Source organism: Schistocerca americana, chromosome 2 (assembly GCF_021461395.2).
Source record: "Schistocerca americana isolate TAMUIC-IGC-003095 chromosome 2, iqSchAmer2.1, whole genome shotgun sequence".
Taxonomy (NCBI): Eukaryota; Metazoa; Arthropoda; class Insecta; order Orthoptera; family Acrididae; genus Schistocerca; species Schistocerca americana.
In genome coordinates this window covers 767,032,698-767,049,400 of record NC_060120.1, presented here as the reverse complement: position 1 = coordinate 767,049,400, position 16,703 = coordinate 767,032,698, and the positions used below count along the sequence as shown (strand labels likewise).

Genomic DNA, 16,703 nt, shown 5'->3' with positions numbered 1-16,703 from the left:
GATCTTTACTGTCCGCGGACCAGGCACCGTAACGCGCTATTAATGCCGCGCCGATAAGACTTACGACGAGATTAAGGCCGGCGTTCTCGTGATTATTGACCTATTAATTTAGTCACCTCACCTGTTTATGGAGGTCTTGAGAAGTACGGAACGGTGCGTGGTGAGCACCGAGACGGCTTTGCCTTGTGGTCTGACGTGGTAAACTGGATCCGTGTTTCCAGATTTTTGTCTTAACAAGCTATTAGCTCACGTCTGTTGCAGCAGAGCATCTCGCCTGCACTAGCGAGATGTTTGTAAGCGTAGCTGCCTGCAGTTTTATAACTTTTACTGAACAACTGAAAATGGTTCAAATGGCTCTGAGCACTATGCGACTTAACTTCTGAGGTCATCAGCCGCCTAGAACTTAGAACTAATTAAATCTAACAAACCTAAGGACATCACACACATCCATGCCCGAGGCAGGATTCGAACCTGCGACCGTAGCGGTCGCTCGGCTCCAGACTGTAGCGCCTAGAACCGCACGGCCACTCCGGCCGGCGAACAACTGAAAGTACGCAGCAGGCAGAGAATAGAATAGAAGCTATTTAAATGCGGTGCTACAGAATAATGCTGAAGATCAGATGGGTAGATCACATAACTGATGAGGAGTTACTGAACAGAAATGGGGAGAAGAGGAATTTGTGGCACAACTTGACTAACAGAAGGTATAGTCTGGTAGGACACGCTCTGAATCACCAAGGGATCACCAATTTAGTATTGGAGGAAAGTGTGGATGGTAAATATCGTAGAGGGAGACCAAGAGATGAATATACTAAGCAGATTCAGAAGGATGTAAGTTGTAGTAGTTACTCGGTGATGAAGAGGCTTGCACAGGATAGAGTAGCATGGAGAGCTGCATCAAACTAGTCTTTGGACTGAAGACCACAACAACAACAAGTGGTGGAACTGACATTCGCAAAATTCAACGGGTACAAGGAGAAAAATTTTCAACAATAACTTTCAGGAGATACCATGAATGTATAATTGCTCAAAATGCTCTAAAACTACGTTCATGTCAGCCGAATAACCCGGCAGGCAAGATTTCGTGCAGAGAGAATCAGAACTGCGAATAATAACTGACTGAACTGGGAATATTTGGGAGACGTTATCCAGTTTCAGCACTAGTCGGCCTGGGGAACAGAAGCTAGTTAAAGTTATTTCTGGGAGGACGCTGCACAGCACCAAGAATCCCGGAAGCTTAGCACAAGGTAGAAAACCTAGCGAATTCCCGTTGAATACCTCGTTAATTTATTGTTTCTCATGCAATCGCAAATAAGAATGCCTTTAAGAACAAAGGAATAGTTGAGGGTTAAGCCCTCTTGAACGTATGAGAAATAGGTGATTTTCGTGTTTTTTTTTCAAATAAAATAAAAGCCAATGCTAAATCTGATGATATAGTGTTATTTCTTACATTTTTGTCTTTAATAAATCGTTTTTGTGTCCCCATGGGACGCTCCCTGTAACCGCTGCGCCAGAGGGAAGGAACCTTTCCAACCGGAACATTAAGGAACTACGGCAATTCCCGAAGCCCTCCTATTGAACCTGTAACAAAATAATCTTGTAAAAGTCGTTTTCAATATATTTTATATCAAATTTCATAGGTTAACTGAAAAAAGTTAAGTTCTAAAAAAACGGTGATTTGTTGAAATAAATATCATTTCCTTCGCCCACAAAATCGAGACAAAAGCGTGTACCGAAATTAGAAAATGGTTCAAATGGCTCTGAGCACTATGGGACTTAACATCTGTGGTCATCAGTCCCCTAGAACATAGAACTACTTAAACCTAACTAACCTAAGGACATCACACACATCCATGCCCGAAGCAGGATTCGAACCTGCGACCGTAGCAGTCACGCGGTTCCAGACTGAAGCACCTAGAACCGCACGGACACACCGGCCGGTCCGAAATTAGACCTTTGAAGATTACGCAAAACGGCTAAGTGCTCTGATATATAATTCAGTTTAGAGTGCCAGTATCAAATTCAGATCAAAATCGAACGTCCTGTTCTCAGGTTATCTTTCGCGCCAATTTGAAAAACACGGTTTCGGAAAAGACGCGTTTATACTTTCGGGTTATATTTTTTGTGGTTGAGTTAAAAATACTGCTAGTTGACGATCCCTGGACCATACAGTAGTCCTTCCAGATACAAAAAGTGATCCTCCTCCATATCTCCACATTCTTCGTGGCCATTGTGGTCCTGCGGGCGTTTTTGGCGGCTTGTATCACCCATCGCTCTGCTCGCGCGACACGCTTTTCGTCCGTTTTTGTGCAGAAGTTGTAACAGGATGCTCAGCTCTAAAGTTCGAGCACGTTCGTGATATCCATAGTGCATATTAGGCTCTCGTTGAAGTGATATGTCGATTATTTTTCCCGCCGTGAGTGGTTTTCAGAGTCATTTCTTCACAAGTCGCCTTGTAACTCGAGAACAGAGTTTCTAGCGAAATTGGGATGGACACTACAATAACATTTTAAGCCTAAAACAAGAAAAATAGATTTAAAAAAAAAATCGGAGAGAAAGACTCCCTCAGGGAAGAAATATGCAGAATTCCGACAAAATACGATAACACTATGAGATATAGAGACTGTTAAAGTTCATACTAGCATTACCAATTTACAAACTTTATTTTCACGTCGCCGTTTACTTATCAACTAACAAACCACTTCAGCGACGGTCTCTTCCAGAAATGGTGCATTTATTTTAAAGAGAATGAAAAAAATTTCTTAATGTTAAGTGCTCTTTATCATAGAAACAGACATCAGTCAATTATATCCTACCTGCTCTTCTCTCTCTCTTTGTTACCGTTTATTACGCACATACGGGATCCGTTGCTCTGCTATATCGCCCTAATTTCGTTCGTTTGTTGACATCTTCGTGTTTTAAATCACACTTTATGGTGTCGGTCCACTATTCTGTTGACCTCCCACGTGTCTGTATCTCCAGCGTACGAGTGATCTTTCTCTGCTTTTTCATGCCTGGGACGATTGTGTGTTGGAAAGGGAGGTGGGGGGGAGGGGGATCTTTCTATCTTTTTATCCCAAAGGATTCTAGCTTCTCCACTTGAGCCAGGCTGGGTACACCCTAGTCCAAGTATCAGATGTGTCATCCCATCCATCTTAGCCATTCAGAATGGATAGTCTTCTGCAGATCTTGATCATAATGCCATTGCTCCGTGAGTCACATTCCAGGTATTCAGCCTTAAGTCATAATGCACTATAAATTTAGCGAGTGGGAAACGTAAAACCTTCAAACATCTCAGAATCGATCATAAGTACTCTAGACCATCGTATTTCTCTCATACCCAAATTTCTTAAGGATGGTTCACTAATGATCTTACGCAATTTTTTTTTTAATTAGTACCTACAAGAAGAAATCGAGCTGGGGATGTAGAGCGTGAAACTGGATGTAAACAATAATATATAAATAAACAATATAAGTTACTGTAGGGTACAGCCCGCAGAAAACCATTTAAATTGACTCCATTTTGTTAGAGTTGATAAGCCTGACTGGGATACACTCCTTGAAATTCTGAAGGTAGCAGGGGCAAAAGAGAAGGAACGAAAGGTTATATACAACTTGTACAGAAACCAGACGGAAGCAGTAAAATTCGAGGGGCAGGAAAGGGAAGCGTTTTGAGAAAGAAATGAGACACGGTGCAGCCTGTCCCTGATGTTATTCAATATATACATTGAGCAAGCAGTTAAGAAACCGAACAAAAATTTTGAGAAGGAATTGAAGCTCAGGGATAAGAAATAAAACTTTGAGATTTGCCGATGACACTGTAATTCTGTCAGAGACAGCAAAGAACTTGGAAGCGCACTTGAACTGAATGGGTAGTAGATATAAGATGAGCATCGACAAAATCAAGACATGGGTAATCGGATGTAGTCAAATTAGATCGGGCGATGTTGAGGGAATTAGATTAAGAAAGTAGTAGATGAGTTTTGCTCTTTGGGTAGTAAAACAGCTGATGATGGCTGAAGGAGAGAGGACGTAAAATGTAAACTGGGAATGGCAAGAAAAGAGTTTCTGAAGAAGAGAAATTTGTTAACATCGAATAGAAAAATAAATTAAGAAAGTCTTTACTGAAGGTGATTGTGTGGAGTGTAGCCTTGTGCGGAAGTGAAACTTGTACAATAAACAATTCAGACAAGAAGAGAATAAAAGCTTTTGAAATGTGATGCTATAAAAGAATGCTGAAGATAATGTGGCTGGAACATGTAGCCAATGAGAAGGTACTGAAGAGAACTGGTAAGAAAAGAAACTGTGGGGTGGCCGAGCGGTTCTAGGCGCTACAGTCTGGAACCGCGCGACCACTACGGTCGCAGCTTCGAATCCTGCCTCGGGCATGGATGTGTGTGATGTCCTTAGGTTAGTTAGGTTTAAGTTGTTCTAAGTTCTAACGGACTGCTGACCCCAGAAGTTAAGTCCCATAGTGCTCAGACCCAAAAGAAACTATGCTATAACTTGACAAAAAAGTAGGGGTTGGTGGATAGGACAAATTCTGAGCCGTCAAGTTTTCACCAACTAAGCATTGGAGGGACGTATGGAAGGGGGAGGGGGAGAGGAGGGAGTGGTCAAAATTGTAGAAGTAGGCCAAGAAATGGATACAGTAAGCAGGTTCAAAAGGATACCGATTTCAATCAAACTTGGTACACATGTCATTTACCGTCCGGGAAGAATCCCAGTGGGGTTAAGAACCACCTTTCTGTCATACGGAGCAGCCCAGAGATGAAAAAGAGGTGTAACCAGCGACACGCGAGTTTTCAGACTGTGTACACCCAGTATTTGAGAGTGAGAGTACTACTAAGTTTGCAACAAACTTTGAACATAATTTCAAACCTTAACGTCTTTTCGCTGGGAACGGCCAGAAAATGATTTTCGTACAATAAAACTTTTACATCAGGCAAGACGTTTTCATTTATTATCTCTTCAATATTAACTGTGACTCATTTTGCAGGCCGTATTCACGTATACCACTGAATGTAGCTGCAAAATTATATCCATGCACGAGTCATAGTGCAAGAGATATGACGTCATAAACATTGAGCCGAGTGTAAACGAAACTGCAGGGCGAAATTCGCTGGAGTTACAGCTCAACTATGGGTTCCAGTCTGTGCAAATATGTTAAATAAATGTGACATGCACGTACGTGGGCAAAGTCCCAGGATCGATTTCAACCAAAGCTGATACACCTACTACTTAGTATCTGGAAAGAGATATGTGGGGGTAAGAATCAGCAACCTCATACTGGGATAGGGGTGATAGCGTGGAAGTGTGAGAGGGTAGGAGGAGATGAATGAACTGAGAGGGGGGAGAATGAGACACACAAAGATAGGAAGCAGGAAGAGATGTACACAGAGAGGGAGAGGGCAATGGACAGAAAGAGAAGAGGGGGAGATGGACAGAGAGAGGGCGAGGGGATGATGGATAGACAGAAGGAGGGGGGAGGGGGGAGGGGGGAGGGGGGAGGGGGGAGGAAGAAATGGACATAGAGGGGATGGAGGAGGAGATTGATAGAGGCGAAGGAGGAGATGGACTAATTGAAGATTGGAATTATTGCATACCCAGCTAAGGCCAGGTACTCTCGTGTGTGGTTGCGAGTGTGTGTATGTGTGTATGTTTGTGTACGTTTCTGTCCTTACACAGAGACTATAGTATGTGCGGAGTCATGAGGATGATACCTAGGATGAGGTACCTATGTGAAGAATTCTCCTATTCGTCGCGAGATTCGTGTGACGATACAGCAGAGGCGTTGCTGGAAGAAACGGCGGGCCATTTGATGGTCAGCACGTGAGCTGTGCGTCGTGTGAGGCAGCAGCGGCGGCGGCGGCGTTACGGGCCGGCTAATGTGTGTTATTAGACGGCTCGTGACGTCGCTGGCCGTGCATCCATTAGCGCGCTGCACCAGACGGCAAAGTGTCGCCTCCAGGCCTAAATTGGACCCTAATGTCCGGTGAGACATACTATCATGGACGGGGAAAGGAGGACTTTCAAAGTATTGTCGTCGACACATTGTGCGTGAAAGACCAAATAACACGTGTGGCCGTCCATCGAATATCTTACTGAGCGTTGGCTAAGACACCATTCATACTGTAGTTAAGCAGTATAAATGTCATACATTTGCAGTGTTTCGTGCACAGCAGTAATTCTGGGAAGTAATGATTTGTGACCACAAAACGTTAATAGCCCATGTTAATAACAGAAATTATAAATTTATGATGTGTGTAGAGAATGAATTAAACATTAGGAATAACAATATATGTTAACTGATTTTTCCGTCTTTTCCTCGGTGAAAGAACTCCATAATTCACGTTTCCTGCATTTGCCTCAATGACGTCGCAAAGACACGAATGTCACACTAACCCCTTGCTTACATATCGGTGCTTATACAGGGTGTTACAAAAAGGTACGGCCAAACTTTCAGAAAATATTCCTCACACACAAATAAAGAAAAGATGTTATGTGGGCATGTGTCCGGAAACTCTTAATTTCCATGTTAGAGCTCGTTTTAGTTTCGTCAGTATGTACTGTACTTCCTCGATTCACCGCCAGTTGGCCCAATTAAAGGAAGGTAATGTTGACTTCGGTGCTTGTGTTGACATGCGACTCATTGCTCTACAGTACTAGCATCAAGCACATCAGTACGTAGCATCAACAGGCTAGTGTTCATCACGAAAGTGGTTTTGCAGTCAGTGCAATATTTACAAATGCGGAGTTGGCACATGCCCATTTGATGTATGGATTAGCACGGGGCAATAGCCTTGGCGCGGTACGTTTGTATCGAGACAGATTTCCAGAACTAAGGTGTCCCGACAGGAAGACGTTCGAAGCAATTGATCGGCGTCTTCGGGAGCACGGAACACTCCAACCTATGACTCGCGCCGGCCGAAGTGGCCGTGCGGTTAAAGGCGCTGCAGTCTGGAACTGCAAGACCGCTACGGTCGCAGGTTCGAATCCTGCCTCGGGCATGGATGTTTGTGATGTCCTTAGGTTAATTAGGTTTAAATAGTTCTAAGTTCTAGGGGACTAATGACCTCAGCAGTTGAGTCCCACAGTGCTCAGAGCCATTTGAACCATTTTTTGACTCGCGACTGGGGAAGACCTAGAACGACGAGGACACCTGCAATGGACGAGGCAATTCTTCGTGCAGTTGACGATAACCCTAATGTCAGTGTCAGAGAAGATTTTCTGTGAACGTTTGGGCAGGCATTGTTGGTGATGTCTTGATTGGGCCCCATGTTCTTCCTCCTACGCTCAGTGGAGCATGTTATCATGATTTCATATGGGATACTCTACCTGTGCTGCTAGAACATGTGCCTTTACAAGTACGACACAACATGTGGTTCATGCACAATGGAGCTCCTGCACATTTCAGTCGAAGTGTTCGTACGCTTCTCAACAACAGATTCGGTGACCGATCGATTGGTAGAGGCGGACCAATTCCATGGCCTCCACCCTCACCTGACCTCAACCCTCTTGACTTTCATTTATGGGGGCATTTGAAAGCTCTTGTCTACGCAATCCCGGTACCAAATGTAGAGACTCTTCGTGCTCGTATTGTGGACGGCTGTGATACAATACGCCATTCTCCAGGGCTGCATCAGCGCATCAGGGATTCCATGCGACGGAGGGTGGATGCATGTATCCTCGCTAACGGAGGACATTTTGAACATTTGTTTGAAGTCACGCTGGTACGTTCCGTTGCTGTGTGTTTCCATTCCATGATTAATGTGATTTGAAGAGGAGTAATAAAATGAGCTCTAACACGGAAAGTAAGCGTTTACGGACACATGTCCACATAACATATTTTCTTTCTTTGTGTGTGAGGAATGTTTCCTGAAAGTTTGGCCGTACCTTTTTGTAACACCCTGTACACACGCATCGCGCAGTGTGGCATACACTCTGCAGCAACTCCCTCAGACGGAAACATTTTGATCGCGTCTTATACACTGAGGTGACAAAAAAGTCATAGGGTAGCGATATACACATATGCAGGTGCAGTAATATCGCGTATACATGATACAAAATCACATTGCATTGACGGAGCTGTCATTTGTACTTTGGTGGTTGATGTGAAAAGGTTGTGATTATAGCAGCATGACCGGAATTAACAGACTCTGAACGTGGATGGTAGTTGGAGCTTGACGCATGGGACATTCCATTTCGGAAATCGTTACGGAATAGAGTATTCTGAGATCGACAGTGTCAAGAGCGTGCCGAGAGTATCAAATTTTAGGCATTACCTCTCACCACGGACAACGCGGTGGCCAACGGCCATCACTTCACGACCAAGAGCAGCTGCTATTGCGTAGAGTTAAGTGCCAATAGACAAGCATCACTGCTTGAAGTAATCGCAGAAATAAATGTAGAAAGTACGACGAACGAATCCGTTAGGAATGTGTGGCGAAATTTGGCGTTAATGGGGTATGGTAGCAGACGAGCGATGTGAATGCATTTGCTAACAGCAGGACATCGCCTGCAGCGCCTCTCCTGGGCTCGTGACCATATCGGTTGGACTCTAGACGATTGGAAAATCGTGGCCTGGTCAAGTCATTCCCGATTTCATTTGGTAAGAGCTGATGGTAGTATTCAAGTGCGGCCCTACCCCAAGAAGTCACGGATCCAGGTTGTCAATAACGTATTGTGGAATCTGGTGGTGGCCCCATAACGGTGTGGGCTGTGATCACATGGAAAGGACTGGGTGATCTGGTCCATATGAACCGATCATTGACTGGAAATGGTCATGTTCGACTACTTGGAGGCCATTTGCAGCCATTCATGGACTTCATATTGCCAAACGAAGACCATTCTGTACAATTCGAGCGAGTGTTTTGGCCTCTCAGATCGCCCGACATGAATCCCATTGAATTTTTATGGAACTTAAATGTGATTTGCAGAGTATCCATGTAGATGTAGATGTAGACGTACTCTAGAGGTCATTTCATGCACAAAATCCTGGACCGCCAATACTTTCGCAATTATGAACAGTTATAGAGGCAGGATGGCTTAACATTTCTGCAGGGGACTTCCGGCGACTTATTGACTCCGTGCGACGTCGAGTTGCCCCACTACGCTTGGAAAAAGGTGGTCCGACACGATGTTAGAAGGTATCCCATGAGTTTTATCATCTCAGTGTACATCCAGGGTGAAATTACGTTTGTCTTACACGTTTTGAAAGTAACATCTGGTGGCGAAAGAGTTGCCTAGCAGCAGATTTGACCCCACACAATTTCGACGCCGTGTTTTGTCGTTTCATGTCATTTCCGTACAATATACACTGAAGAGCCAAATAAACTGGTACACCTGCTTAATGTCGTGAAGCGCCCCCGCGAGCACGCAGAATGTTGCAGCTCGACGTGGCGTGGACTCGACTAATGTCTGAAGTAGTGCCGGAGGAAACTGGCACCATGAATCCTGAGATGTCCACAAATCCGCAAGAGTACGAGAGGGTGGAGATCTCTTCGGAACAGCACGTTGCAAGGCTTTCCAGATATGCTCAATAATGTTCATGTCTGGGGCGTTTGGTGGCCATCGGAAGTCTTTAAACTCAGAGGAGTCATCCTGGAGCCACTCAGTAGCAATTCTGGACGTATGGGGGTGTCGCATCGTCCTGCTGGAATAGCCCCAAATCCGTCGGAATGTACAATGGACATGAATGGATGCAGGTGATGAGACAGGATGCTTACGTACGTGTCACATGTCAGAGCCGTATCTAATTGTATCAGGAGTCCCACATCACTCCAACTGCAAACACTCCATACCATTACAGAACCTCCACCAGCTTGAACAATCCCCTGCTGACATGCAGGGTCCATGGATTCATGAGGTTGTCTCCATACCCGTAAACGTCCATCCGCTCGGTACAATTTGAAACAAGACTCGTCCGACCAGGCAGCATGTTTCCAGTCATCGACAGTCCAGTGTCGGTGTTGACGGGCCCAGGCGAACCGTAAAGCTTTGTGTCGTGCAGTCGTCAAGGGTAGACGAGTGGCTCTACGGCTCCGAAAGCCTATATCGATGATGTTTCGTTGAATGGTTCGCAGGTTGACACTTGTTGATGGCCCAGCATTGAAACCTGCAGCAATTTGCGGAAGGTTTGCACTTCTGTCACGCTGAACGATTATCTTCAGTCGTCATTCGTCCCGTTCTTGCAGGATCTTTCTCCGGCCGCAACGATGTCGGAGATTTGATGTCTTACCGGATTCCTGATATTCACAGTACGCTCGTGAAATCGCCGTACGGGAAAATCCCCATTTCATCGCTACATTGGCGATGTTGTGTCCCATCGCTCGTGCGCCGACTATAATACATCGTTCAAACTCACTTGTATCTTGATAACCTGCTATTGTAGCAGCAGTAACCGATCTAACAACGGCACCAGACACTTGTGTTTTATAAACTTTGCCGACCGCAGCGCCGTATTCTCCCTGTTAACATATCTATGTATTTGAATACGCATGCCTACACCAGTTTCTTGGGCGCTTCGGTGTAGTTACTGTCATCAATTTTCAGGAAATCCCCTCCAAGTTTTAGCTACTCCCCGTAAATTCGCTTTAGGTGTAACTTACTTTGTACGTAAGGGTTGCGGCGTGCGCTGTTGCAGGCGCATGTTCCCGACGTGCCGCGTGTCGTTCACGGGCGTGCGCGCCGAGCAGCGGTACGCGGTGCTGATGGACATCGTGCCGGTGGACAACAAGCGCTACCGCTACGCCTACCACCGCTCGTCGTGGCTGGTGGCCGGCAAGGCGGACCCGCCCGCGCCCTGCCGCCTCTACATGCACCCAGACTCGCCCTTCACCGGCGAGCAGCTGCGCAAGCAGGTCGTCTCCTTCGAGAAGGTCAAGCTCACCAACAACGAGATGGACAAGCACGGACACGTAAGTCTCCTCGTTCAAGAGCGTTCATCTCTACTGCACGAGTAGAGTCGTGGGCTGTTGGGCGAATAACTGTTTAGTCTCTAGATAGAACTGTCTCACTACTTAGATACGAACGCCCTGAAGCCTAACACTCGGGGGCACGCCCTCCAGCTGCTTAATTGTAAAGCAGATAGTTTTGAATACGCTTGTTCGACATCCCGCAAAAATGCGCTCAGCGTCTATTAAATACACAATAAAATAGCCACAAAACAATCTGCAGTTAACGAAACAACGTACACTAGGCGAGTCGATGTGAGCAGCCAAACTTGATGAGAGAAGAATTATACCAGAAAGTCCTTATCAGCACAGGCTTAGACTGATTTTTTCACAGATGTTTACTTCTCCATTTCAACGTTTACATGATCTTTTTCGAAATGCTTTCCTTCTACCTGAACGCACATTTTCTAGTGTCTCTGCCAGTCCTCGAACTCATAGTGCAGGGAATTCTTAGTCGGTTTCTTGACTATCGCCTCATTGTCCTTGAGCACTGTTCCAGTCGTCTCAAATCAAATTCCTGGAAGCTTTGCCTTTAGTGATGGGAATAAAAAGGAAAGAAAAACCCCAGTGAGCAAGATCGGAGCTACAGGGCGGATGCGGTACACAGGTAATGCCGTATTGCACCATAAACTGCATCACTTGATTTGCGAGGTCGAGCCATGCATTGTCATGATGAAGCAGCCACAGAAACCGGGAAAGTTCTTTTCGTTTCCTAGCACTGTGATTCCTCAGTTTAGCCGTGTAGTATGCTGCTGTAACACTAGTGTGGTGTGGAACTGCATGCTTGGAAATCATTCCATTCCATGACAGTAAAGAAAGTGATCACCATCACTTTCCTTGCAGATGGAAGGACTGCAGCCTGTTTTGGTGTTGGAGAATCTGGAGATTTCCACACTGTACTGGAACGTTTTCCTTCAGGATCATAATGATGCAGCCTTGACTCCTCATCGGTCATAGTTTCCCCTCTATCGGCAAAGAGGCGCAGCACTTTATGGCTTATCCCCGTTGCCATAACCTTTTGTTCGGGAGTCAACAGACGTGGCATCCAACGGGCACGAACACGGGTCACATGGAGATGATCATGCATAATCGTACAGATGTTTCCACGTGAAATTCTCAGCAGTTCACTGAGCTTACGTAATGTTATCCGCCTATGCTCACGGACAGTCACAGAAGCTGTGTTGATGTTTAATTCAGTCACAGCAGGAGCCGAAAGATCAGACTCACCTTACCTAACACAGACAAGTCAGCCTTCTTGGAACTCCTTGAACCACCTAACACTATTGGAATAGGCTGTCCATCTTCACCGTACGCTTGCTGCAGCATTTCGCAACTTTCAGTGGCTGTATGGTTTAAACGATGACGGAACTTTATTGTGCCGTACTTCTCCTCTGGCGTCAGTACCACTGTTTGGTATGCGAAATGCAAGGAGCGTCTACAAAGTATAGCATTACTACCAACCTACCGATAGGAGAGTGCTACCGTCTACGGGCATTATAAATAAAAACACGCTCTTTTCAAATATTTGTAGTACAGGTAGGAAAATATCAAGGAAGCTACGGAGAAAAGTCAGTCTCAGACTTTGCTGACCAGTTATCGTAGCCTTAGAGCACTGGGAAGTCTAATACCGTAGCAGACAGCCAAGTGAGTCTCGAGGTTGAAGGGTACAGACTTCACTCGGCGAATGATGTACGCTGGAGCTCCCAGCCGCTACTGCCAATGCTTTTAGGGCTACAGGTGGCGTCAGGAGTGCCACCTATCGTGATTTGCCTCTCTTTGCCACCTCTTTGCGCCTCTAACGTTGTCATTTTCGTTGGCGGTATCGACGTCGCTTTCCAACAACAAGCAAGAGATAGGATGATGAATATATCTTTCCAGTGAAAACATTATCCATTACGGGCCGTATAATTTTATTTGCTGTTCACCAATATCGACTTTTTAGTCATTATCAGGCACCCTGTAAACACACCAACGCGCAGACAGAATAAAATATTTAGTAGGCGTAGAAGAACTTAAGCAAAAGTACAAATGGCAGAGATGTCAAGTTAACATAATGTACAGCCTAGTACGTACATTCAAATAATCTCTGTGTAACTATTTAGCATGCAAATGAATTTACAAGCCCACATGTGGTTACAAAGTCAGGCAAGTGAACATAATCACAGCCTACAGCTGTGTTTTACGACAGCGTGCCTCCAAATTTTTACCTGAAAATTCTTGAAGATTCCTAAATAAAGTAAACGTTATTTACATGTCTACATATTTGCAGCTATTTCCCGCTGGAGGGCTTCGAATTTTGGCATGTAACATGACGGTGTGTCATGTAACTGTGTCACTGCTTGAGAAAGAGTGTGCTGTAATTGAATTTCGAATTCGATGAGTTAGTCCACACATGGAACACCCCTCCTTCAGTACGACAATGTAAAACCACACATGAGTGCTCCGACACCAGCAACAATCCGTCGCCTTGGGTGCACTGTCATCGATCATCTTGCACACAGTCCCGACTTGGCCCCATCCGATTTTCATCCGTTCCAAAACTTAGGGAACGCCTTCAAAGACTTCACTTTGATAGTGATGGAGCGGTTCAAGCGGAGGTGGGTAATGATTCCGTCAAAAAACATTCTACAGTGGCTGTATCAACAAACAGGTATCTCATTAGCATAATTGTATTGGTCGCCAGAGTGACTATGTTGAGAAATAAATATGTACACACGAAGAGTGAAGGTCTGGAACGTTATTAACAGTTCGTTCTATTTAAAAGGCTTTAATAGTTTTTACATAAAAATTCGGATACATTACTTTTTAACACGCTCTCGTATATACAGTAGGAAATGTAATGTCGACATATAAAATCTCATTTGCGTCATCATTGCCATACAGTTACATACACTATGTGATCAAAAGTGTCCGGACACCTGGCTGAAAATGACTTACAAGTTAATGGTGCCCTCCATCGCTAATGCTGGAATTCAATATGGTGTTGGCCCACCCTTAGGCTTGATGACAGCTTCCACTCTCGAAGGCATACGTCCAATCAGGTGCTGGAAGAATTCTTGGGGAATGGCAGCCCATTCGTCACAGAGTGCTGCACTGAGGGGAGATATCGATATCGGTCGGTGGGCCTGGCACGAAGTCGGCGTTCCAAAACATCCCAAAGGTGTTCTGCACATTTCAGGTCAGGACTCTGTGCAGGCCAGTCCATTACGGGGATGCTATTGTCGTGTAACCACTTCGCCACACGCCGTGCATTATGAGAAGGTGCTCGATCGTGTTGAAAGATGAAATTGCCATCCCTGAATTGCTCTGCAACAGTGGTAAGCAAGAAGGTGCTAATACATCAATATAGGTCTGTGCTGTGATAGAGCCGTACAAAACAACAACGGGTGCAAGCCCCCTCCATGGAAAACATGACCACACCATAATACCACCGCCTCCAAATTTTGCTGTTGCCACTACACATGCCGGCGGATGACATTCACCGGGCATTCACCATACCCACACCCTGCCATCTAATCGCCACATTGTGTACCGTGATTTGTCACGTCACACAACGTTTTTCCATTGTTCACTCGTCCAATGTTTACGCTCTTTATCCCAAGCGAGACGTCGTTAGGCACTTACCGGCGTGATGTGTGGCTTATGAGCAGCCACTCGACCATGAAATCCAAGTTTTCTTATCTCCCGCCTAACTGTCATAGTACCTGCAGTGAATCCTTATGCGGTTTGGAATTCCTGTGTGAGGGCCTGGATAGATGTCTGCCGATTACAAATTACGACCCTCTTCAACCGTCGGCGGTCTCTGTCAGTCAACAGATAAGGTCGGCCTGTACGCTTTTGTGCTGTACTTGTGCTTTCACGGTTCCACTTCACTATCACATCGGAGACAGTGGACCTATGTATGTCTAGGAGTGTCAAATCTCGTGTACAGAAGTATGACAGAAGTGACACCCAATCACCTGACCAAGCTCGAAGTCCGTGAGTTCCGCGGAGCGCCCCATTCTCCTCTCTCACGATGTCCAATGACTACTGTAGTCGCTGATATGGAGTACCTGGCAGTAGGTGGCAGCACAATGCACCTAATATGAAAAAAGTATGTTTTGGGAGTGTCCGGATACTGTTGATCACATACTGTAATTTACGTATGTCTGAAAATCACTAAACTGACATCCGTGGTGCAAAATATGAAAGCGCACCAATCCAGCTGAGGAGGGAAAATCGAGAAAACAGGGAATAAGTGTGTATAATCACATCTATAAGTAAAGTCCTGCTGTGCATAAACACAAGGAAAACCTATGACGTAATACATCTTCACATGGTATCCCGCAAGACAGGTGCTGTTCTAATAAAAAATCTATGGAATTTAGACGAAACTATATCAAGAGGAGAAGCATGGTATACAGCAGAACCACGTCCATTAGGACCCAACTCACAAAATCTGAGACACATCATCGCAGAGGACTTCATGCTCGTTGCTTTCATTATCTTTAGCCAAATCCGCTGCCCCCGTGTGGATCGCATCATTCCACCCTAAGCATGCTGACGCAGCCCTCAGTTAATAGGTCCACCTCATTAATGAATGTCTCAAGCAAACCTCAATCTATCGACTATCCCCCCGCCGTGAAACATGGACTGTGCGAAAACCGGAACAGAAGAGAATCGAAGCATTTGAGATGTGGTGCTACAGACGAATGTTGAAAATTAGGTGGACTGATAAGGTAAGGAATGAGGAGGTTCTACGCAGAATCGGAGAGGAAAGGAATACGTGGAAAACACGGATAAGGAGAAGGGACAGGATGATAGGACATCTGCTAAGACATGAGGGAATGACTTCCATGGTACTAGAGGGAGCTGTAGAGAGCAAAAACTGTAGAGGAAGACAGAGATTGGAATACGTCAAGCAAATAATTGAGGACGTAGGTTGCAAGTGCTACTCTGAGATGAAGAGGTTAGCACAGGAAAGGAAATCGTGGCGGGCCGCATCAAACCAGTCAGTAGACTGATAACCAAAAAAAAAAAAAAAATCCCCCCGCCCACCTCCCTGCTGGCCTCTCTGCACCTAACGTAAGGATGGAATCTGTCGCGGGCAGAGAGACCTATGACGCCCTCTATCGTCATCCAGTTGACTAAACAATAAAAAGTCTGAAGTCCTCCATATGAGTACAATAAACATTTCGTTAGATATAGATTACACGAGAAATAATACAATTTAAATATTTTAGATTAAATACCTAGGGATTGCAGTTACAAATAATTTAAATCGGAGCAATCACGGAACGAAATGTTGTGGGGAAGGTGGACCAAAGTCTGTGTTATTGGCAGTACACTTCGTAAGATGGAATAAAACTGCTAAAGAGACTAGCTGCATTACGCTAGCCGTCATGTATTTGAGTATTGCTACGCGTTATGTCATCTTTGCCAGACAGGACCGACGGAGGACATCGAAGAAGAACAAAAAAGGGCATCATATTTTGTATAATCGCGAAGTAGGGGAGACAGTGTCATGGATATGATAAGGAAACTGGGGTGTCAATCAATAAAACAAAGGCATTTCTCGTTGTGCGCGAGACCTTCTCATGAAATTTAAATTACAAACTTTGCCCGCCGAACGCAGAAATATTTTGTTGACTCCTATCTACATAGGAAGAAACGATTGTCTAATAAGAGATAACAGCGCACGCACGGCAAGATTTAGGTGTTCATTTTTCCCATGCGATATTTAAGAGTGGAACGGTTTAGAAATAATCT

The 16,703-nt window shown here is 45.1% G+C and overlaps 1 protein-coding gene across 1 annotated transcript in view; it reads left to right on the top strand.

Moving 5' to 3' along the window:
- Positions 1-16,703, top strand: part of LOC124594411 (T-box transcription factor TBX20-like) — a 187,422-nt gene that overhangs the window by 94,554 nt on the left and 76,165 nt on the right. The window contains exon 2 of the mRNA XM_047132780.1: positions 10,646-10,919. Within this exon, the coding sequence (XP_046988736.1) occupies positions 10,646-10,919 (274 nt within the window). The remainder of the gene's footprint in view (positions 1-10,645; positions 10,920-16,703) is intronic.